Source organism: Vipera ursinii, assembly GCF_947247035.1.
Source record: "Vipera ursinii genome assembly, chromosome: 1".
NCBI classification, from domain to species: domain Eukaryota; kingdom Metazoa; phylum Chordata; class Lepidosauria; order Squamata; family Viperidae; genus Vipera; species Vipera ursinii.
The window spans coordinates 157,775,157-157,800,268 of NC_139512.1; the positions used below are offsets into that span (position 1 = coordinate 157,775,157).

At 39.7% G+C, this 25,112-nt stretch overlaps 2 protein-coding genes across 6 annotated transcripts in view; both read left to right on the forward strand.

Annotated features, from left to right (window-relative positions):
* Positions 1 to 17,277, forward strand: part of HAT1 (histone acetyltransferase 1) — a 35,728-nt gene extending 18,451 nt beyond the window's left edge. For both annotated transcript variants that reach the window (XM_083348105.1, XM_083348106.1), the window contains exons 5-11: positions 4,848 to 5,027; positions 5,245 to 5,366; positions 5,869 to 5,973; positions 6,269 to 6,375; positions 14,709 to 14,860; positions 16,471 to 16,587; positions 16,885 to 17,277. In XM_083348105.1, coding sequence (XP_083204231.1) covers positions 4,848 to 5,027; positions 5,245 to 5,366; positions 5,869 to 5,973; positions 6,269 to 6,375; positions 14,709 to 14,860; positions 16,471 to 16,587; positions 16,885 to 17,052 — 951 coding nt within the window. In that variant the 3' untranslated portion in view covers positions 17,053 to 17,277. The remainder of the gene's footprint in view (positions 1 to 4,847; positions 5,028 to 5,244; positions 5,367 to 5,868; positions 5,974 to 6,268; positions 6,376 to 14,708; positions 14,861 to 16,470; positions 16,588 to 16,884) is intronic.
* A 3,746-nt stretch (positions 17,278 to 21,023) lies between these two features.
* Positions 21,024 to 25,112, forward strand: part of METAP1D (methionyl aminopeptidase type 1D, mitochondrial) — an 89,499-nt gene continuing 85,410 nt past the window's right edge. For all 4 annotated transcript variants that reach the window (XR_014490660.1, XR_014490661.1, XM_083348107.1 and 1 more), the window contains exon 1: positions 21,024 to 21,714. Coding sequence is in view for 2 of the 4 variants with exons in the window: in XM_083348107.1 (XP_083204233.1) it covers positions 21,669 to 21,714 (46 nt within the window). In the remaining 2 variants the exon portion in view is untranslated. The remainder of the gene's footprint in view (positions 21,715 to 25,112) is intronic.

Below are 25,112 nucleotides of genomic sequence, written 5' to 3' on the forward strand. Positions count from 1 at the left end.
AATATGCCATAAAATGCGCTCTAAACGTCATGTAAGTCACAACAATAGAAAAACACAGTTTGCTTAAAATAATACTACACAAACATTAGCTGTTGTCATGTTTTAATTGAACATAAGATGGAAACATTCAGGGTGGAAAAAGTATGTGAACCTTTGGAATTAATAACTGGTTGACCCTCCTTTGGCAGCAAACGTTTCCTGTAGTTGCAGATCAGACCTGCACAACGATCTGGAGTAATTTTGGACCACTCCTCTTCATAAAACTGTTTCAGTGTAGCAATATTCTTGGGATGTCTGGTGTGAATCGCTCTCTTAAGGTCATGCCACAGCATTTCAATCGGGTTGAGGTCAGGACTCTGACTGGGCCACTCCAGAAGGCGTATTCTGTTCTGTTGAAGCCATTGTTTTGTTGAATTACTTGTATGCTTTGGGTCATTGTCCTGTTGCATCACCCATCCTCTGCGGAGCTTCAGTTGGTGGACAGATGGTCGTACGTTTTCCTGCAAAATGTCCTGATAAACTCTGGAATTCATTTTCCCATCAATGACAACAATCCGTCCAGGCCCTGAGGCAGCAAAGCAGCCCCAAGCCATGATGCTCCCTCTGCCATGTTTTACAGTGGGGATGAGGTTTTGATGGTGTGCTGTGCCTTTTTTTCTCCACACATAGTGTTGTGTGTTTTTCCCAAACAACTCAATTTTGGTTTCATCTGTCCACAGTATATTTTGCCAGTAGTGCTGTGGAACATCCAGGTGCTCTTTTGCAAACTTCAAACGTGCTGCAATATTTTTTTTGGACAGCAATGGCTTCCTCCGTGGTGTCCTCCCATGTACTCCATTCTTGTTTAATGTTTTCCTTATTGTAGGTGTGTCAACAAAAATGTTAGCATGTGCCAGAGATTTCTGTAGGTCTTTAGCTGACACTCTAAGATTCTTCTTTACCTCATTAAGCATTATGCGCTGTGCTCTTGCAGTCATTTTTACAGGACGACCACGCCTAGGGAGAGTAGCAACAGTGCTAAACTTTCTCCATTTGTAGACAGTCTGTCTTACCGTGGACACATGAACATCAAGGCTTTTGGAGATATTTTTGTAACCCTTTCCAGCTTCATGCAAGTCAACAATTCTTGATCGTAGGTCTTCTGAGAGCTCTTTTCTGCAAGGCATGGTTCACATCAGACAGTGCTTCTTGAGACCAGTAAACCCAAAACAGGTGTGTGTTTTTAAAGGGCAGGACAGCTGTCAGCAACACATCCAATATCATCACACTGATTGGAGTCAAGGTTGGCTCACTCCTGGCTCCAATTAGCTCTTGGAGAAGTCATTAGGCTAGGGGTTCACATACTTTTTCCATCCTGCACTGTGAATGTTTCCACCTTATGTTCAATTAAAACATGACAACAGCTAATGTTTGTGTAGTATTATTTTAAGCAGACTGTGTTTTTCTATTGTTGTGACTTACATGACGTTTAGAGCGCATTTTATGGACAATTCATGCAAAACTCCACGTAATCCCAAAGGGTTCACATACTTTTTCTTGCAACTGTTCAATGCTGACTTTCATGAGCCTAATAATAGGATTTTTAACATGGTGGGATAAAAATGTATTACAGAATAATACTACATTAAAAATAGCAAGGTTTTCATTTCTTCGCCTTCTGTTTTTATTATAATAGTTTATAAGTGTTACATTGGCAACTGTAGCACAGTTAAATAAAGGCAGGCTTCTTGTATTTTTACACACATAGATTTAGTTTAGAAAAAAAAGTCTTTTGGCCTTGTTCAGACTACTTTAATCAGTTCCATAAGATGAAAGCAAATTTGTAGAACTGTGTACCTTAATTACACAACAACATCTTAGAAATATAAAGTTGATATATGAATGTTAATAGCATCAAGGGGTTAAGAATGAAGTATGCAATGGCTGAACTCTATCCATACTCTGCATCCCAAAATATAGCTAATAGTGAAGTATTATTCATTTGCAGGTGCATTGCTTCTACTTAGGGGGATAACAGTTGAAAGGACTGCCATTAGCTGTGTGTTGTATTAGCCTTTTGTAGTGTATTTTGTCCTAAGCATCTTAATTTCCCAGTTTTGAATGCTAAATAGCAAAGGTCTTGGTTTAGAATTAATACTCATCATGCATGTAAACGGTGTGAAAGAGCTGCTTAGTAAGTTAACACAAAGTGTTCTTGTGTCAATCCTTATGGAAATAGATACAATACAAACATTACAGCTGAACTCATGACAAACTCCATTAAGTAAAAACCTGGGCTCATTGTTCAGAGCATGGCTTGAATAGAATGTAAGCTCATTTTGTTGAATGTAATGTCAGGCTTTTAGGAGTTGTATTGAGGGGGAAGGGTTTTGTTAAGTTGAGACCAATTCATTAAGTTTTATTGCCTGGTGAGAAGCAGCAATACATTATTGTTAAACTTCATCAGATATTCATGGCTAAAGAGAAGTAGTAAATGTATTCAATCAAGTGGCCGTTTGGGGGCCTGAAAAGGATTATGATGTCTGCTCAGCTGATAGTCTATCACATTTACTTTGACTATTTAATAAGGCTACTCTTAATTCAGTTTCTGGTTATAAAATGTGTACTGTTTTCCTCATCCTTTGGTTAAATTAGATTTAAAAATAAGTACTCTAGATATAGTTGTTTGCAGTCATTAAATTGCTAAAGTAATTTGAGGTAGAACAGTATTTTCTGGCCTTTCTTGATATTTTCATGATTGGATTTTTCTTGAGTTGATCTTCATACTGGGGCTATCAAGCCCTAGTTTGTTTGGGTTGCTTTTGCTTAGCTTCAAGGGTATAAGAATGGATGGAATGTGCACTGCTCAGAAATAGCAATCATATGGAGGGTATCTCTTTTTAAATTTTCTTTTTTGTTACTGGTTACATAGTGCTGGCCAAGTGCACAACATAATCCCATGCCATTCACACGACTGTTGCAGCATCCCCATGATCACATGATCAAAATTCGGATGCTTGGCAACTGGTTCACATTTATGGCAGTTGCAGTGTCTCGGGGGTCATGTGATCACCTTTTGCAGTCTTGTGACAAGCAAAGGAAATGGGAAAGCCAGATTAATTTAACAGTCTTGTTACTAACCTAACAACTGCAGTGATTCATTCAACATCTGTGGCAAGAAAGGTCATAAAACGAGGCAAAATTCACTTAACAATCGTCTCACTTAGCAATATAAATTTGGGGCTCAATTGTGGTCATATGTTGAGGACTTCCTGTACTGGGGACTAGGAAATATTGCGTTTTTTCTTAAAATAAAAATGCAAATGTATTCTTCAAAATCAGTTTTCTTATTTTTTTATTTTTTTTTTAAAAAACAACCCTTTTCTGTAATTTCTGTTTTCTCTGGGGGTTTTTTTTTTAGTTATGACTTTGATTTATAGATAGTCCTTGACTTACAACCATAATTGACCCCGAAAATTAGGTCATAAGTTGTTACGATAGTTAAGTGAAGTGCCTACGTGACTGCCTTGCTCAATGACAGCAATCCTGGCTCTCGCCATTGCGGTTGTTAAGCAGACCCAGCGACGGAGCAGCAGCTCCCGTTCTTGCACAAAAGAGAACTGCAGAGCTGGGCTGGAGAAAAGAAGCTTCGATCACAAAGATCAAAGCAGTACAATTCCCTTTCCCTTCGTGGCCAGAAGGGAACTTCGCCCCAAATTCCAAGCATCATTTTGTCACAAAACATTGGCGGCATTGGGCATTTGGAGCCAGCCCCACCAATGAGAGGGAGAATTGGGTGCAAAACACTCTCTCTCTCTCTCTCTCTCTCTCTCTCCCGTGCTGCAAATGCTCCATGCCAAAATCCTGTTTGGATTTCAGCCTGGGCTTTTTCAGCCGGTCTTCCTGAGAGCAAGACTACTTGGCAGACAGACCCCACCTTGTGCGTCAGGTGAAATCAATCCCAGCAGGCAGCACTCTTACTCTCAAAAGAGGCCAGGTGAAAAAGTTCCTTATTGTCCCCGGTGTCCTTGATAGTAAAAAGACTGCTTGGCAAAGAGACCCTTCTCTGCACAGGATGAAACCCACCTGGCGGACCCCCGTGGTTGCTCTCCAGGAGGCTGGGTGAAAAAGCCCTCCTGAAATCCAACCTTGGATTTTGTGACAGACCCGTTTTCAGCCAGCCCCAAGAAACCAGAGGGAGTCCTCTCCACAGGCACCAGCAGCTCGCCATCTTACCTGCTGGGGAAGCCAGCAGGAATGGCATGGCTGGTGCTTCACACGGCGATCACACGATTCCAGGGTGCTTGGCAACCTGCCTTGAGTGCAAACAAGTTGCTAAGTGTCTGGATTGCAATCATGGGGCCGCAAGGGTGCTGCAGTGGCCATAAAATTTGGGCACGGGTCGTAAATCTGTTCAGCTCTTATCATAATTTTGAATGGCCACTGAACAAATGATGCTCAAACGAGGACTAACTGTTTGATTTCTTAATTATTTTTAAGAAGAAATATTGTCCAAGTATCAGCATTTCCTTTTATGAGTAGCTGACACCTATTTCTGTTTGTATTTTGAAGAAATCATTTCATCTATTTTACTACAATCCCCTATCCTCCAGTAACCAAAATGCAAAATAGCTAGGGTAAATGTTTTGCTAAACTAAATGTTTTGCTTAAGTACCCATTATTGAGCATCAGTGATTATATGTGTGTGTGTGTGTGTGTGTGTGTGTGTGTATGCATGTGTATATGCAACTTTCTGATGAATTTTAAGAGGGATTCCTTCAAGGGGTAGATATGAATAATATTAGTTTACACTTAACCTTCCAGTAACTGAGCTTACATTCTCATTTCTTTTCCTTCTTTGTTTTCAGGCAGATGATGTGGAAAGTAAAATTAGAGAAATTATTCCACCAGGCTTTAGCAGAAGTGTAGATGACTTTGTATCTTTGCTGGAAAAAGAAGTTAACTTTAAGCCGTTTGGGGTATTATTGCATACATATTCTTTGCATAGCGAAGAAGCAGGTGAAGACATAACATATCAAATCTACAAGGTAAAAAAAAAAAGAAATGTTTTGCCCAAAGTGACAAATTTTCATGACAACTTTTAAATGACATTCAGTTAATTGCTTGTGATATATGTTATTTGGAGGTCATATCACTTTTTTGTGCACTCATAGTTGCCTGCCAAAGAATCTGAATATACCCTCCTAAGAGCTCTTTTCACATCTGTGAAGAGTTTCACCTGACTTCTTCTAGCTTTTTCCCTAGGCTGACATGACATGCCCAGGCTTTCGAGAGTATCATGAAAGGCTTCAGACCTTCTTGATGTGGTTTATTGAAACAGCGAGCTTTATTGACGTGGATGATGAAAGATGGAACTACTTTCTAGTGTAGGTACAATTCTAAAGCAATAGTGGACCTTATTACCTCTATAAAGGCTGCATTTTAATTGTGGCTGGCCAATTATTGGGACAGTACAATGATACTTTTCTCAGGACAGGAAAAACTATTGTTTATCAAGCTGGAGTTTGCATCCATTATGTTTTGCAAGACCTTGAGAATAGAGCCAAATTAAATACTGTTGTCCACTGGAGCTCTGAATGTAGGGCTTAAACAGTAAAATGAGCTTTGCCTGTGTTTTCTTTTACTTGCCACCTATTCATCGTTATAATAGGCAAGTGTGGTGAAGTGCTGTAAAGAGGTCTGATTTATCCAAGTTGCTGCACACCAATTAAGTGAATTGTACATTCAGAACATAGCAGGTGTACCCATTGGGCCCTCACAGAGTAGCTTGCTGACACTGAAAATTCAGTCACAAAATAGAAAAGAAAATGGACACTGCATGGGAGCGCGACTGTAATTGACCTGCTTGGCTTTCTGTTTTATCTGCAGATTTGAGAAGTATAATAAGGATGGAGCGACGCTCTCTGCGACTGTAGGCTATATGACAGTCTATAATTACTATGTGTACCCAGACAAAACCCGGCCACGTGTAAGGTAATTGGAAGCATAACATGTGCCTTGCCTTTTATTTCAGCAAGAGAGGACTGTTGAAATTCCCAATAATAGTTGATAATGGTTTTAATTTTGGTTTTAATTTGGGGGGGATTCTTTTATTCAAGATTTTGGTTAGCTTTGCGTTTTTAAAAATGTTGTTCTTTGCATCTAAAGTGGGAAAGAATCTCAGCATTACTTGTATATGAAACCCTATATATAACAAATCATTGAAAATAAGTTTCAAAAGTAAAATGTACAGCTTTTAGTTACCTTTCCCCCCGCCTTCTTCCTGTAGCCAAATGCTGATATTGCCTCCGTTCCAAGGAGAAGGCCATGGAGCTCGGCTATTAGAAACTGTCCATAGATACTACATGTCATCTCCTACAGTGCTTGATATAACAGGTATGTGAAATGAATCTTTATTGAAGCTACCAGCTTTTGAAATTCATCTGTCAAAATGAAGTGAACTTTTAAAGTCCAGCTAAACGGAGGTCAAGATAATACTATCCTTTCTTACCTAAGAACTCCGTATAATGTAACTCTTCAAATCCTTTTCTTACTGAGAAGAGTGCATCATGAAAATCCATCCCTTTTGCTCAAGGTAATGATCATGAGAGCACACAGAGTATTCTCCAATATGTTTATGCCAGAATTATGAAAATGAAATTTGATCTGATGACACAAACTAATGCTTCTCATTCCTTTCGTGAAAAACATGAACAATTCAAGTAGCTTTTGAAGGTCAGTTTAGAGAATTACCAGATAATTAGGCATTTTGGTTGCAAAGTACATAGCTGGCTTGACAAGGAATCGTAAGTTGTTGCGGGGAGGTTTAATTGCCTTGGAGAGATTGTTTTCTTGAGGCAAACTATTAAATCAAAAATTATTCTTATGGATATTATTTCTCTTACTCATACAGTTGTGTTTTTAAACACGAGAGAGTAAATGTATGTGTGTCCGAAGGAAATGAGAAAATTCCTATAAAATTATTTTGAACTCAACTTTTGAAAAGGTGCAAGTTTACCATAGAACAAATGAACCATAACTTTATTTTTAAAGTTAAAAAGTAAAATGTATTAGCTTCTCTAAAAAAATAAAAGGAAAATAAAAACTTCTGTGTATTTGTCTCTGATAAATATCAGGAATATCATGAGGTGATATTCAGGAAAGATCAAACATTTCTACTATTTTTATCCAAAACATAAGAGGGAAAGAAATCTTTATTGACTCTGGCCCCTTTACTTCACTGTCTGAAGCAGTCACTCCACATCAAAGAAATCATAGGGAATAAAGGAATGTGGTAGAAATTGCTTCATCCTCATTTCAATCAAGAAAAATATAGTTTGAGCAGAAAACTCTAATACAGCTGCCCCCAACCTTGTGGGCATCAGGGACCAGTTCTGTGGAGAGAGGTTTTCCCATAGATTGGAGGGGCCCTGGTTTCGCACGCTGCCTACATCCTGTGGAGTGGGCTTTTCTTGTTTGCGCGGACCGGTTTCTTGACCGGAGGTTGGGGACCCATGCCCTATGCTTCCATGGAAGTTAGTCTCCAAGCCATTGTTTTCTGATGCAATGTAAAGAAGACTACCCTCTAATACAAGAGGTCCCCATCCTTTCAGGGTTGGCAGCCCAGAGTGGGGGGAGGGGGGAAGTAGGGATGGTTTTGTGGGGGGTGAACGTGTATGCGCGTGCATGTGCACAAACACCCGTTGCTCGAGTGGGGCCACAAACATCCATGATGTTTGTGATGATGCTCGCGGGAGTGGGGCCGCAAACACCCACAATGCTTACATCAATACTCGTGCGAATGGGGCCATGGACCCTAGTGTGAGTTGGGCTGCAAACGCCTGCGACGCTCGCAGCAACGCTCACATGAATGGGGCCACGAATGCCCGCAACACTTGCACGAGTTGGGCCACAAACACGACGCCCAAATGGGGCCACGAACACCCACATGTGCATGTCCACACCGGCCAACCACTCGCGCGGCCCAGTAGCCAATAAGCCGCAGCCCACAAGTTGGGGACCCCTGCTGTATACATATATAGTAAAAGAGTATGATATGTTAGCAAAACAAATATAAATAAATTATATTTACATGGATCCACGGGTTCCTTTTATTTATTTATTTGTTAAATTTATTTGTGGCCTACTCTTATCTCTGCCAGTTATTCTTTGTACTGCAGATTTTGCCATATTTCACAACTTTTTATAAGTCCCTGTCTTTTAGAAGAAGCCATTAGAAGGGGACAGTCATAAAACTATTTTAAATATTTAAATGTTTATGATCCAAGGCCCTTTTGTAAAAGGGGCAATGATTAAACTTCTTTGGTATCCTGCCTATTAGTTCATTTGAACTCATGTTTGTTCCTGTGCTATACTGAAAGCATGACATAGTCTTTATAAATTGTTTTTGTGTAATTTCAAGTTTTGTTTTTCTTAAACAAAAATTGATATACTTTCACAAACCATTTGTTCAAAGCCCACAGAGTCATTCTTGTATTATAACGTAGGGCTGTGCCATGCTTTGGATTCAAAGGCAAAGGGGTGTTTTGGAGTGGGCAGGGTTCTCATATAGCACTCGTCTGCAACTCAAAGCAGCTGTGTCTTTTTCTGGGATTGCATGTCTGCTCCCCGCAGCTGCTGAAAAGTCTTGGGAAAAGATATATTTGGTTTTAAGGGTTGCAGGTGGTACAGGTGGTACATTGGTGCCTCTGCATGCTCCCAAGTTACCTTTTTGCCTTTCAGTCTGAAGTATTATGCAACCTTATGATAATGTGTGTTTTAACATATTCCTTACAAATCAGCGAGGGATTATATTTGACGGCAGGATGGTGGGGAAAGAAATGCTGGTAGTATTAAGTGTATCGGAAGCAAATCACTACCATGTAAACATAATGCCTTACATGTAATGCCATGTAAGGCGTTATGTGCCTTTTATGCAGTTGAATGAATGTGCTTAGAAAAACTAAACCTGTGACATTTGTATATTGCATCTAAACTGTATGACAATTTTCTGAATTTTAAAAATTGCTTCCCATTTGATGGTGGCATGGTAAAAACACAGAAAGATTCATTTACCATTAAATAATGTAATTAATTTAGACATATATCTGAATGACTAACACATATCTGTAATAAGCTGACTTTGTAATAATGCCGCTTGGGGGGGTGGGGTGGGGGGCGAAAGCCCTAATAAGAAGGCATATACATAGAATGAAGGCTATTGCTAAGCACATTGGTTTGTGCTTCTTAGATTGTAAGCCGCCCTGAATCTTTGGAGAAGGGCGGGATATAAATGGGATTTTAAAAAAAGCCATATAACATCTCACGTGATACCATTTTATATCATCCTACACACACACACACACACACACACACACACACACACACACACCTGCCCTAGCTGGTGCCTGTCAGCCCTCCAGGGTAAACCAGACAGGAAACACGACTAAGTGTACTAGATCTGTTTTAATGAAGTCTTATAAGACTACATTAAAAGAATTGTGTAAGTCTGAAGTTACAAACTTTCCCTCGCCGCTTTTAGGGTGTTTCTTTCCTAAGTTTCGTTCTCTGAGTGTTAAGTGACTGTAGGCTTCTTTCTCTCCTGTCTGATTGTTCCCTAGCCACCATCTCTTTCCCTTTGTCCCTCAAGGTCATCCACACATTCCATACCATTTACTAAGGATAATGTAAATGTCAATTTTAAAAATTCTATCTGAATTTTTTTTACAAGAGACATATTTACTGTGTTACTTACAGTGCATAGAAATGGAACTGCCAGTACAATACTGTAGCAGACAAAAACAGGGCTCTGCCTCATTACGTGGAGCGTGATGCGTATTTTCTTCAGTAAAAGTACTCGTAAAACAGATGAAATTGCCCTGTAGAATAATTTGCTAGGGAACATGCTGTTTTTGACTAGGAGCTTGAAATGGAGAGATGGATCTCTGTTTTCCATCTGTTTCTCATTGCTGCTGTTAAAAGGCAACTGGGTTGGACAAAGGGGAACAGGATTGAAAAATTATGAAAGTGAGATGACATTGAAAGTTATCACGTGGTTATATTTTAAAAATGCATCAAACTAAAGGAGATACCCAAGATAGTTGCATTTGTAAAGTAGTTATTGATAAGCTGGTTAACCTTTTGATTAAATTCCAGCAGTTGGAGGGAACAATTTTTTTTATTGAGAGCTTCAATACACGATATATAACGTAGTTTTGGTATAAAGAAAGAACTGGCTGAGCAAACTAAAATTCTCTTGAGTTTGACTTGTAGTGAGAATGGTGGTATCTGGCATTACACAAACAAAATCCTCCTTTTTTTCCTCATTCATGTTCGAACCTGTATTGGTACCCTACTAACCCTCCATCTTTTGAAAGCACAAGGACGAAGAGGAATGTGTTGCACTGCTGTATATTATTCTGTCAACAGAATTGCCCCATTTCATACAGCCTAGCTTCCTTAACTTAATGGTATCAAAAGATAAATTCCTGACATTGATGCTTAGGGAAGAAAATGCATTGTTACTATCCTGGAAAGTTCTTGGTAGTAAAATGCTTTGTCACAAGGGCTTCCTGTAGATTTTCAAGATTTTGCAGATGAACTCATTGTAAACTATTTCAGGTTGTTGTTTTTTTTCAAAAAGCCAGGCATAAAAGCAAGCAAGTTACTTTTGTTAAGAATCTAGTCTTGATTTCCTAATTGCATTCCTTTGTAGATCTAGCAAGTTTATTTACATCCAGAAATGTTAAACTTGGACCCTCCCACCTGTGCTGTTCTTTAAAAAGGTATAAATTTTGTGAAGATTTTAACATAGCTAATAGGTAAACATGAAAATATATAAATAAGTAAGAAAAAAAGAAGAAAGGTAAAAGAAAAAGTTTAAAAAAACAGCACAGCTAGAAAAAAAGAAAAGGGATAATCAAAGAAGCAATTTCCAATCTTCTTTGCAGCAGCTACAAACTTAATTATCATTACTCCCTCTTTAAAATTACATTACAGAAATCCCTCTGTCCCACACTCAACCCTTTTTTTAATCAACAAACCCAGAAATCACCATTTCATTCTTTTTTTCACGTTCAGGGGAAAAAAAGTCCGTAAAAGTTTCCAGTCTTGTATAAAATTACTTGTTTTATCCTTGGCCAGACAGATCAGTTTAGCCATTTCTGCTAATCCACCTCCTCTGTTCCATTTCTAGATAAACATAGCTTGGTTGAGGTTCTGAACTGCAGAGTGACCCAATCTTTTCTCTCTGCTTAATATTATGTGACATAAGTATTTTCTGCCTGGCGTGCATATGAACTCTATAATGTTGACTCAATATATATGAGCACTGCTTACTTCATAATTTAGAATCTAGGACAGTCTTACAAATACTGGGAGCCATTTTCCCTCTGTGAGTCTGGCTGCCAGCTGGTTCTACTCTAATTGGGGAAACCTTTGATCTTCCATGCTTTTCTGTCCCAGAAGGCTCATCTGTCTACAAGTACAACTACATCCTGCAACACGCCCTCCTCTTTAGATTCCCAGCATTCTTTGGATTTATCTTCAAATCAACAAGGCTTCAGTGTAGCTACTACCCGATTTAAGTCAGGTTTCACAGCTCACTTTTTGTTTTTTTGTTTTTTTTTAATTTTACCTCATTTATCTTTCAAATTCTTCCCCAGTTCTTACATTTTTAAGATAATGCATCTAATGCCAGTCTAGAATCTGTGGCCCCTCCCTCTTTCCCCTATGGGAACACTTCCTGTATAAAACTAAAACTCTCTCTTCCCATCTTTTCCTTATCAGCAAAACTAGCACAAAGTGTTTATTTGAATACATGAATAGCCAACTGAAAGCTATAGCTAGATTCAGGCTGTTGCACATTTCTTACATTCGTCCTCTGGTCCCAATGCCCTCATGGCTTCTGAAAGTTTGGAGGCAATGAACATTCATGAGACCAAACTGACATCTTTTTACACAAAAATAATTTTGGAGCAAAGGATGGAGAATTCCATATTAGTTAGTGGCTTCAGTTTTTAAGAAATATTAGATATATTTGTTATGCCTTAGTAAATTATATTGTGTAATTTTTCCTCTTTTTTTTTTAATTGAAAAGTTTTAAAGTACAGTTTTCCATTAAAAAAAACCCCCCTACCCCCTCCCTATACCCCCCCTACCTCCCCCCAACCTCCCTCCCTCCCCTCCTCCCTCCACCCCCCCTCCCCCCCCCGACTTCCCAGAGCTAAATACAAGGTATATGTATATAAAAAAGCAATCATAAACAACCATATACTAAAAACTATAGATTCTAAAATCCATCACTCTCTAGCTTATATAGGATAAAACACACCTTAACCATGATAAATATATATAAAAAAACTAGAATAAAAAAGAAGGAGAAACGAAAGAAGACTCATTCGAATGCTACATAAAACTTCTTGACCCTATACTTGTTCTGGATAAACTCAATCCATTTTCTCCATTCCATAATATAACGTTCTTGCGAATGATCTTTCAAATAGGCTGAAATCTTCGCCATCTCTGCCAGGTCGGAAACCTTTAAAGTCCATTGTTCTATAGTCGGTAATTTTTCCTCTTTTGATTCAGAGTTAATTTAAACACTGAGACTGGCAAATTTAATGAAATCAACGTAATGGAACTGATCAAGCCATAAACACTTTTTTTCTAACAGTCCAAGCTTAATATTCATCTCATTGCTCATAGATTGAGAGAGTCCTGAATTGGGAGATAATAATTTAACAAAAAATAAAAAATGTATTACATTGATTTGGTTTCTGGGACCATGGCCCAAGTTACCAGGATAGGGTAACTCTGGTATGAAATGGGATAAACCTTATGAGGATGAGTTAAAAATCTCTTCCGCTGAAGCATGACAAGCTTGATCATAGTACCTTTAAGTACCTTTAAGTAAAATCCTATGTGGGAGGAAACAAAAATATGTAGGGAAAAATGCTAACTAAAATGTAGGAAGCAGATGTGATGCACGTAGAATGAAATGGGATATTACTATATCTGAGTCATTATTGGAATATTCAGAAGAGAAAAATGGGAGCTAGTTTTTACAACCTTACGCTTTTTGAAACGTGTTGTATGAATTTACATTCAAAGTGTTCTTTGTTTTGGAGCGGGGCAGTACCAGGGTTGGATATGTGCTTGCAGGACTCAGAATAGATTTTGAGGAGGGCTAGGTGTGTTGCAAAGATTTAAAGTTTTGAAGTGAGGCTAGGAACTCTTCCATTGGGCTGGTAACTGGGGAATAGTGGAGCTGTCCTGGCCCTTCTTGATACAGGGAAACAGAGTGTTATGGTGGTTCTTCCTTCTCCTTTCTCCAAGGCCATAAGGAAAAGAGGTCGAGCCTGGAGCCTCTGCTCTGTGGGGTTCCTTAGGACTGTACATTCTCTATTCCTAAGAGCTAAACGAAGCTACTAGATGAGGTCATCCCTTGAGACAAGGTGTAGTATCACCAGTAGACTGCTGAGTCTGGTGTTCCTAGTGTCTGAAGGCTGTGAAGGCCTGGATGGAGAAGAACAGGCTTCAGCTCAGTCTGGCATAACTGGGTAGCTATGGGGAGGGTTGGATTTAGAAACTTTCCATCCTTTCCTCGGACAGAACTGGTGTGCAGTTTGGAGGTCTTATTGAGATAATGGCTCTGCTCAAAGAGCAACTGGCAGCTGTGGCCAGGAGAGGCCTTGCACAGCTTTTTATAGATTTACAGGTGGTTCTCGTTTAATCATTCAGTGGCCATTTGAACTTGGTACTGAATAGCACTGAACAAGTGGCAGTTACAATTGGTCCTCATATTTATGGCTGTCAAAACTTCCCATGGTCGTGTGTTTGTGATTTGCAACCTTTCCTGCTGGCTTCCAACAAGCCGAGTCGACGGGGAAGCTGGCAGAAAGTCACATAAGGCGTTCTTACGTAATGACAGCAACCAGGATTGCCAGAACTGCCACCGTTAAACAGTGTGGGCACGTGGTTGTTGGTTTTTTTTTCCCAATTCACAACCATATCTTAATGGAGTTTCTGGTCCCAATTAGCTTCATTAAGGTATCTGGACTTATTAGCTGCCCAACTCTTACCGGGTTTTCTATATGAGGAAGCACTGCTCATGGTGATAGAAATGGGGGGCGCACTTCAGTCTCCTCCTGTTTGTATTACTGTAATAGACTCTACTGGGGTCTGCCCTTGAAAAGTATTCAGAAGATGCACCTTGCCCAGGATGGAGCAGGATGGACCGTTTCAGCAATTCCAGGCATTTCATAATACATTCATGCCTGCTATTGGAGCTGCAGGAGTTTCCAGTGGGCTCCAGAGGCACCAACTTCCGCTGAGCTTCCAAGTGCAGTTCAAAGGGCTGGTTATTGCCTGTAAAGCCTTATAAGGCATAGGACCAGGTTACTTGCATGGCCACTAATCTCCAATTGCTTGTGCTGCTTGTTTGTTCTTGTGTTGTTCCACCTGCCCACTGGAACAGTACCAACCCCCACCACTTTCATAAAGCAATGAAGGTATTTTGGGTATTTGAATGAGAATGTTAAGCAAGCCTGTTGGTAGATTTGTTAGATTTTTTTTTTTTAAACTGACAGCAGCTATGGAATATTTTCAGGCATGGGTATATTGATAATCGTGGGTGTTTCTTTAACTATTTTGAATGGTCTTGTAGTATTAATTCATGAAGAGGGAAACTTCTGGTTATAAATCTTAACCTTTGTCTTTTCTTCTTTTAGCTGAAGATCCATCTGAAAGCTATGTGAAACTGCGAGATTTTGTATTAGTAAAATTGTGTCAAGATTTACCCTGCTTTTCTCCAGAGAATCTTAAGCAAGGCTTCAGTCAAGATATGGTAATAGAAGCTCAACAGAAGCTGAAAGTAAATAAGGTATTGATAATATTTTAAATGTATCCAATACTGACATTTTTGCAAATTGGTGTCCTATTTGAAGAAATATTCTATATCCAACATGAGACTTTGCTAAATAAGGTTTTATTTATTTGCAGCTATGGGGAATGTAGAATGATAGCGGTGTAGGCAGTTCTCGACTTATGATGGCAGTTGGCATCCGAATTTCTGTTGCTAAGCTTGATGTCATCACTAGGGACAGCAATCCTTATAGTCCCAGGTGCCCCTGTTACATTATCATTAGGCGAGGCAACTTCCTGCCTGCTTCCTACAACCAAAGGCATTGGGGAAGATGGCAGGAAGTTGCATGTCCCAGACTAGCAAGCAGGGGGAGGGAATGAGGTGCGGGGGAGGGTCAGGGTGGGTTCACAAGAGCCAAAGCTCAGGAAAGGTACATGAGGGGGGTATGCAAGAGTCACGCCTGAGTCAGTGAGAGCATGAGGAAGGCGTGACAAGGGCTGGGAAGAGTGCATGGGGCTCACGACTGCAGGAGGGTGAGCAGGTGGGGGGATACTTATCCCATTGAGTTGTGACTTTCCCTGATTGATGGCTTTCCAATTGACTTTTTGAATAAGCCAGCAGGGAAGATTGCAAATGGTGATCATGTGATTGTAGAGTACTGCAACTGGTCGTGTGAATTGCTTGCCAAGTGCCCAGATTGCAATCACATGACCATAGGGGTGCTAGGATGGCAGAATTCTGAGGACTGGTTATAACTTACCATTTGTTCAGCACTGTTGTGCCTTTGAATGGTCACGCGAACAAATGGTTCTGGGTCTACAACTTCCTGTAAAGTGCCCTTAGATGAAACATTTCATTTACAGAAGGGCCACATTGAAACTAAAACTACATATGATAGTTATTATTTTGAAAACTATTTAGTAGAATACAGCTTCTTTTGCTGATAGATTCTGCAAACCCCGCAGGTTTTAAGGTAGCTTTTTAAATTTTTAGACAATGTTTCTAGGTCAAGATAATTACTTTTCAAGCTCATGGTAATATTGTATTGGTTACAAACAGTCAATTTCAAATTGTTGTTGAAATCTGACTTATTTTATATAGCTATTCAATAAAAGCTTTGAGGAATTTAGGACACCAATTTTCTAGGGAGAAAAGGTTCAGAAGGCTCAACTATTTGAAACTTACAGATTGCAAAATGAAAATAAACATTTTGCCTAGAACGAAAATGTGAGAATAAATTGTAACACACACCTCATCCACTCTCCCAGAATTATTTGCATATTGAAATTTTATGTGCCACTTTTCGATTTGGACTTTAGTGTGGATGGTCTGCCATGTTTTCGCAATTTATATCTGTTGCTGAGGTTAGATTGATATGTTTGAGTTTTATATATATTAATAATATTAAACAACCTGGAGTTATTTAGGTTAAGTGGTACATAAGATTTGAGAAAGCTAGGTCCTTGAAAAAGGAGGATTGATTAAAACTAATATGATGAATTGTACAGTGACTGCTGAAATTTAAGGCATGGAAACAGTAGTCGAGAAGAAAAGGTAGTAGGCAAGATTTTTAACTTTGCACATTGGGAGCAATAATTCCAACTCTTTTTATATGTTTTTCCTTTTAGCAACATACACGGCGAGTTTATGAAATTCTCCGGTTACATGCAACAGACATGAGTAATGCAGAACAATCCAGAAGTTATAGATTGGATGTAAAAAGAAGATTGATGGGCCCATATAAGGTGGCTTTTCTATCATTTTTTTTAATTTGAATTTATTATGAAGGGAAAGAGTTAATGAACACTTTGTCCACCACTTAGATTTTCCCAAATGCCAACTCCTTCTTTTTATTTTGTCTGAATATCCCTTCTCCAAGTTCTTTTAGCTTTCTGCTTCCATTCTTGGTAAGGGAATCTCCAATTAGCCTTTAATGTATTTTAGTAGGATACAAATCTCATTTCATCACATTGCCAATGAGCCTGCAGGAAGTGGTGAAATGTGGTAATGTTCTTCATATGTGTAAATCCTTTGTTTTCTAGAAAAAGCAGAGAGAGATTGCCAAAATGAGAAGATGTTTAAGACCAGAAGAGTTGACCAATCAGTTGAACCAAATAGACATAAATTTACAACATAAACAATTGGAAGAGACGTTCCAGCAACTTATTTCAGATTATCGACGAGTCCTAGAACGACTTGCTCAGTCCTGAGGATTCTCTGTAAGAAATACGCAAACTTCTGCCTATTGCATTGTGAAATATATTCATGATCACTGCTCCACTGCAAAATTTCATGTGACATTTTAATCACTTTCGAAATGACTGTGGTTTTCTGTACTTTGGATTTTTTATATTTTTGTGTTGTAGATTCTAAAAAACCAGTACCTCAGTCTGCTGGTACTTTGCTGAAATAAAGAAAGTAGATTACAAGCATTAGCAAAACTGGTCTGAATCCCTGCATAGTATGTGTAAGATCTAGCTTACCAATTGAGATGATGCATCAAGATACCAAAGTACAATGGCACATATATTAATACTCTGTGAAACTATGCTCAGTAATAATGAGTAAAACAAAACATGGCTTGCATCAGAAATTGGATCCCATGAATGGAAAGTGGATTTATTTATTTAAAACACTTGTATAACACTTCAAATTAAAAATATGAAAGCAGTTAACAATTACATTTAAAGAGTCAAAATAATAAATAAAGGATAAGTAATATCAGCTATGAATCTTCTTCATTAAACAATCAAGATTTGGACCAATTCTTATCAGACTCGTTCATCTTATCACAGTGAAATTCTTTCTATACAAATTCCAGAGACAGATTGCACCCCTGGTGAAAAGGAAGTACTCACAAATCTCTGTAAAAAAAAAAGATTTACCTGCCTATCAGCTCTACTTAATAAATTATTTCTCTAATAATTGTTTCTCTAATGTCATCGTTTGGGATAACAGTGAATCTTTCCAAGTATGGCTGTTTGTCAAAGTCACATCAACAGCATAATATCAGATAGATCAAGAAATCCCAAAAGACTCTAGAACAATAAAAATTGCAAGCCCTCTCTCATCTTTGAGAATATTGGGATTCATGATCCAAATCACTAAAATCTACAGTATTTCACAACATAATACTAATGGTTTGACTATCATGCAGAACTTTAGGTGCAACATAGAAAGGCATGGTGGGGAATTTAAAGACTAAAACCTAAAGTAGCCCCCCCCCCAAAATGTATGGTCTCTTGTCTTAGTCATTCTAATGCCTAAAAGTATAAATTATTATGAATTGGTGTCCCAAACTGAATAAAATTAGCACCTAACAACATTTAATGACTGTTACCATTTGTGGCTGAAGCTCACACATCACAGATAGTATTACAATTTTATTATTTTCCATGAGTTAAATCCGTGAGATTTGGTATAAATAGGAACTGCATTTGGGAACTAAAATTCTGTTAACAGTATTTTTAAATACATCCCATGAGAGGGCAGTAGATTCTGCTTGACCTTCTATGTCAAATCCTTGTCTTAAGGTTAATTTAGCTTGAAAAATGGTAGATTAGCAGAACTGGAAAAGCCATAATTTAATTTCCTTTTGATTGCTTTTTACCCAGGAGTGTTTGAAATTATCTGCCAATGTTAGATGGACCAATCCAATACAATTGCAGAATAGTGCCATCCAGTAAGTAAAAATATTTATCCGGGTTTACTGGATAAATATTGATCTCAGATTTATTGACTCCTGCTTTCTGCCAAAGACCTGCATTCAAAATGCAGCAGGTAACTTGGAAAATTACTTTGGACTCTCTAGGTAACCATATTGTTACATGGTCCTAGTTGCATATAGCTACTCTGCTCGAGCTTTAGCTGCAACCAATTTTAATGCAGCAAGTATAAATCCTCATGAAAAAAGAAAGCTGAATCTGGATGTTCTCAAGAAATTAATACTTCCAAACTGTATTTTTTCCCCAACAAATCCAATTTGTTGGATTATCAGAAGGAACAGTAAGGGGGAATTATATTTCTGCTGCTGATGTTGAAGCAACCAAATGCTATACAGACTATTTAAAAATTCAATGGAGGTAATTATTCTCTTGTTTAATTAGGGCTGTCCAAACTGTCTTTCCCAGCATTTGTCTAAGACATCAAACTAGGTGTAGTAACAGCACAGCTATTTGTTTAATCTCATATTTGTTACTTGTAATCATATAGAAAACAGGAATCAAGTTATGGAAGCAGAAAGATATTGACGACAAGGGTAGAACTGAGCTCCAATTTTATTAGTGGGGTGGGGGACATTGAGCTTTTATAAAAATCAGCTGATTAACCAGCTATTAGCTACAAACTTAGTATATTTCTGGTCTAAATTCAAAATGTGGCAATTAATATACTTAAAACTCATTTGTAATTTGGTTGGTAATTTGCCTGGTTGCTAGGATTGACAATACAGACCCTTTTGCCTCATCTTCCTAGTAAGATCCCTCAGAGTAGCAGGAATGACAGTTTCTTGGTTCTAGCGTTGTGATTATGGAACTTCACCCTCAAGAACAGGGGTCTTCAAACTTGGCCCTTTTATGACTTGTGGACTTCAACTCCCATAATTCCTCAGCATCTTAATTCTGATCACATGACCATGGGGATGCTGCAATGTTCCTGTGAAAAATGGTCATTAAGTCACTGTTTCAGTGCTGTTGTAACTGGTCATTAAATGAACTGTTGTTAGTCGAGGACTACCTGTATATTATATGGGGGGAAAATACGCAGGCCTAGATATTTATTGCCTGGTGCGCCAGTTGTGACTCTACCTGGACAGAGATGCCCTATGCACAGTCACTCATGCGCTCGTGACCTCCCGTTTAGACTACTGCAACACTCTCTACATGGGGCTGCCCTTGAGGACCACTCGGAGGCTTCAGCTGGTGCAGAATGCGGCCGCGCGAGTTGTGATGGGGGCTTCCCGACACTCCCATGTAACACCTCTACTCCGCGAGCTGCATTGGCTTCCAGTTGCCCTCCGGGTGAGATTCAAGGTGCTGGTGATGACCTATAAAGCCCTAAATAAAGCCCTAAATGGCTTGGGTCCGGGATATTTGAGGGAACACCTGCTGCCAGCATCAAGTTCCCTTCGTCCAGTGTGCTCCCACAGGGAGGGCCTTCTCAGGGTGCCACCGGTAAAAGATTGCCGGTGGATAACACCCAGGGGGAGGGCCTTCTTTGTGGGTGTGCCTGCCCTTTGGAACCAGCTGCCCGTGGAGCTTAGGACTGCCCCCCCCCGACCTTCGGTCATTTCACCGGGACCTGAAGACCTGGCTCTTTGAGCTTTCCGGCCCAGGCTGAGAGTTTTTAATTGGGGTTTTTTATATTTTCTTCAGGGATTAAATTTAAACTTTTTAATCGTTTTTAATTTTTGTATCAATGTTTTAAGTACCCTGTAAACCGCCCTGAGTCCTTCGGGAAAGGGCGGTATATAAATTCAATAAAATAAAATAAAATATTTAGAGGCGGCCAACTGGGACTGCTCGGAGCCATATGGTTAAACATTTAGTGGTGAAAAAGAAAACAACAGCACCATATTTTCACTTTTACTCCTTGCCTTTTGGGGAGGAGGGGGCTGGCTCCGCATCATCCCATTTGTGGATAAAAAGATGAATTTCAAGGGGTGCCCGAAGCGAGGCAGGTGGGTGAGTCCCAAGGGAGGGTCATTTAAGGCGGGCGAGAACGGGCTAAGGAGAAGCCCATCCAGAGCGGCAGCTGCACATTTTGCGCCTTCATAATTGGAAAGGATTGAGCCGTCACAATAGAAGCCTACAAAGACGTGGTTGAGACTCCATTGCATTAGCGCTCTTTCCCCCCCCCACCCCCCCACTGCCCGCTGTTCCAAAAGGCCTCTGACTTGTCCTAAGAAACCAAGAGTATTGAACCGTATCAAGGTTTCCCTGCAAGGAGGAAAAGATACCCAAGCATCTTTTTTCTACATCGACCAAGGGATGCTGCTGGCTTGCACGACAGCAGCAAGCAGGACAGCCTGCAAACCCTTCGGTATTTAGGCAGGCAAGGAGTTGGCGTGCGTTTTTTTCAGCAGGAACCTTGACGGAAAGGGGAAAGTATTTTATTTTTATTTATTTATTCGGTTTATATACCGCCCTATTCCCAAAGGACTCGGGGCGGTTTACAAGGCAAAATTTAAAAACGATCCAATGTAAAATTAAAATAAAATTAAATTAAGTCTAGCCGCAAAAATTAAATAATTAAAGAAGCACATTTTTCAGAGTTGGTAACGATGTTCCCGCGTAACGCAGGAAGCCAAGTTCGTCTTTTCCCTGCAGGGAAGCATCCCGCTACCGTAGTTCATTCCTTGGCTCTTCTTCGTCTGGGGAGATTCTCAGTCATCCAGGTCACGGTTGTCCCAAAGGACAACCTTTAAGTATACGTAGCAGATTTTTTATTTATTTATTTTTTCAAAAGGCAACTGGACTTTCTTGGGTTTTCCTGGAAGACGTTTCGCTTCTTCTTATCCAAGAAGCTTCTTCAGATCTTCCGAAAAAGGGAAATAAATGCCTTCACCCAAGAAAAGTCCAAGTTGCCTTTTGGGGAAAAAAAGAAAAAAAGAAAAACAACCCTCGCCGCTCTTTGCTTAGCAAGCAATCCGGTGTAAACTAAGACGAGCAACAGCCGGGGAAGGGGCGTGGCTTCCTCTCGGCACCTCCCCTTTCCCTTCGCGCGCGCGTTTTGCTCCCTTCGCTACCTTGCCGTCGTCTCCCGGCTCAGTTGCGGGCACGGGTGGGAGTGTAACACCGCTCCCACGTGACCGTCGCGTTTAGGCAAAATGGCGGCGCCCAGGGGTGCTGTTGGTGTGCTGCGGCTGTTCATGGGTAAGTGCAATCCGTGACTGTCTCAGAAGCGACGGTGGGAAGCGATTTCACACGCGAGGGAAGCGGACGCCTCGTTTGCACGCCTGAGAACTGACTTCCGTCCTGAGTTATAATAGCTTTTCTGTCTGGCAGGAAGGACCCGATTAAGTTTTTCTCCTTTATTTAGCAATGCTATTATTTTAGAGAAACTCGGGTTTAGAATTTCCAAGTTTACTAATTGTCAAGGGGGGAAAAAAATCCAAAGCCATTCCCACAAAAGGAACAGCGATGTACTCTCCCCGCGATGAGAGTTTTGCTTTAAATTTGCTGCTGTAGTTATATCTTCAGCATGCTTTCTTGTAGTCCATGCTGACTGTAGAGAGTATCGTATATGGACGAAAGTTTCCTGTAACTTCATAAACGGAATATATGCTTCAGTGTGAAATGACGTTTGCAAATCTTGATCAGTGTCTGGTTATTTAAAGTTTGAGTGATCCGTGAGATATACCAATGGGATCCTACACCAATGGGATCCTACGTCTTGTTCCATCAACAGAATTTATGTTTAGTATAAATAGCTGATTTTCGAAATTTAAACAGGATTGGAGTTGGTTAGTTGAAGGAAGAACCATCAGGGAAGAAGGCAGTGGCAAACTGCTTCCATATTGCTGCCAAAAATCTCACATGGAATACTGTATCTATAAAATCACCAGAAGTCAGATTTGACTTGTAGGAGGGGTTGTCTTCATAGGCTTGTGTAATTTATTCATGGACTGCCATTAAAGACTCTTATTGTTAGATAAGTATAGGTTTGGAATGGCAATTGCAGCTAATGTGTCTCTTTGATCGCAAAGTCTAACTTTTGTTGGATTGAAAGCTATGTATAGGAGCAGTTTGAAAGAGGAGACTTCTGATGAACGTGGATACTTTTTCTTTAGGAAAGCAAATGTGAATATAAATTTAAAGCAATTCGTAAGTTGTCTGTCTAAACTCTGGCATAGCCTGTCTACGTGAATATGATTGATTGCACTATTGGAGTAGATTGTAAATGTTCTGATTATGCATTGGAACAGTTTTCAAGGATTAATAATTTCCTTAGAATAATATTCTAATTGCTTAATAACAAAAATCAGGATAATACTCTCTGGAATGCATCTTGATGGTCATGAGAGACTGCAGTATCCTTATATGCACTGATTTGCTGATTTTAAAAAGCTAAATCATTATGAAGTAGGCTCTCTTCCCATCTTCGGATAAGTGGCTCTCAATCTTTTAAAATATTCAGTTTCTAGTAAAAATTTGATTTATGTCTGAAATTCAAAAACAAATAGGAAGGTTGTAGTTGTATTTCTGTCTCCTTGAAAGTTCAGATGTTGACCTGTAAAAAAAAAAGTGTTTACCAGTAGTCATTTCATAGATCACTTCTTGCTTTTGGGTTTATGCTAGTAAAAGCGTGTTTATTTCTGCTGCTGTGAGAAAAAAAGAGTAATTTAATGAGCTGCCAAGTGATGGTTAATATGCTAGTATGTATTTGCTTGCTAGTATGTATTTCCAGCCAATGTTAACTAGTTGAGTACCCATATTAGAGCATAGAATATAGAATATAGAATATAGAATCACAGAGACCTTGGTTTTCCAATCCAACCCTCTGGTCTAGGCAGGGCATCTTATACTATCCTGGTCAAATGATTGTCCAGTCTATTTCTGAAAACCTTCAGTGAAGGGAGTACCCACAAATCTGGGAAGCAATCTCTTCCATTGATTAATTGTTTCCACTGTCAGAAAAGCTCTCCTAAGTTGTATACAATTTCTGTCACATCCCAGAATAAGAATGCAAGGTAGAATTTAACTTTTGACAATTTATACATACATACCCATAATATACATTGATTTTTTTTGTTATGTATTCTTGCACTGGGAAAATAGAATGACTCTGATGAAGTGATAATTAACTACAACAATTTACAACAATAATAAACAAGAGAATAGGAATATTGGCCTAACTGTGAAATCGTGCCATGCAACATTAAAAGAGAAAGAGAAATAAAGCTGCAATGACATCGGAGTATTTCATTTGTATTTATACAAATGGAATGAAAAGGATGGAATTCAGCTAGTGTGTTCCATCAGCTGTGTCTTTTTGTTAGCAGAAAGAGGTAGAGAAGAAAATAATGTTTAACAATTCTCATTTCTCCTACCGTATTGTATTGCTCCCCAGTTTGTCCAGAGTACATGTAGTTCTTGCTTGGTGACCTTAATTGGCACCAGCAAACTTGGCCAGTAAGTGCCATGGTTACTAAGTAGAAAATCACATGAGGCAGCAGGCTTAGGACCTTACTTTCCCCAACTCTTGGGCCATGGCCCACCGCCACTATTCAGAACCAGGCCACACGAGTGGCGGGCTGGCACGCACATACACAGCTCAACTCACGCAAGTCGAGCTGCATGTGTGCATGTGGCAGGCTGCTGCTCACGTGGCCCAATACCCCCTCTCCCTCCACAACCGGGCCGCCAAGCCGCAAAGGTTGGGAACCACTGCCTTAGATTGCTTTCAGTGGAGACAATGTTTAGTTAAAAGTTTCTCAATTTGACCATAATAATAGATTCAAGGCAGTGAAAAGAAAGCACTGCATGCGTTGTATAATTACCAAATTCCTGCCATAAAATAGAGTGGAATGTGTGACCTAGGTGGCTTCAAAAGGAATTAAATGAAGCTACCAGTAGCAATCAGAGCCCTTTTGGTGTAATGGTTAAGGCACCAGGCTAGAAATGGGAGACCATGAGTTCTGGTGCTACCTTTGGCACAAGACTGGCTGGATGACCACGAGCTAGCCAGAACAGGTAAAAGAGCTTTAATTCCCTAGCAGCAGATGCATCACGCAACGATAAGAAAAAAATAACAGCAGTCTTGATAACAAGACCAATTCCCCCACCCCACCCAAAATCCATCCCACTTAGCCCATAACCCCATGCATGTTACATTCAGGATACTGTACTTTTGGTTCTCATGAAGAGAGAGATTCTTTTTGTTACCTTTTGCCTTGGTGGAGCAGCGGGCTAATGCCTCCTTAAGTAACACCAGCTGCCTGCAATTAGTGCAGGTTCGCATCCCACCAGGCTCAAGGTTGACTCAGCCTTCCATCCTTCCGAAGTAGGTAAAATGAGGACCCAGATTGTTGGGGGCAATTAAGCTGACTTTGTAATAATGCCGCTTGGGGTGTGTGTGAAAGCCCTAATAAGCAGGCATATACATAGAATGAAGGCTACTGCTAAGCTTGTAAGCCCCCCTGAGTCTTCGGAGAAGGGTGGGATATAAATGTAATAAAAATAAATAAAAATAAAAATATTTCACTTTTTTCTCCAGCTTTGCGGTTCTTGTCCATTTGTACAAGCCGATCATTGAAGATCCTATTGATGTA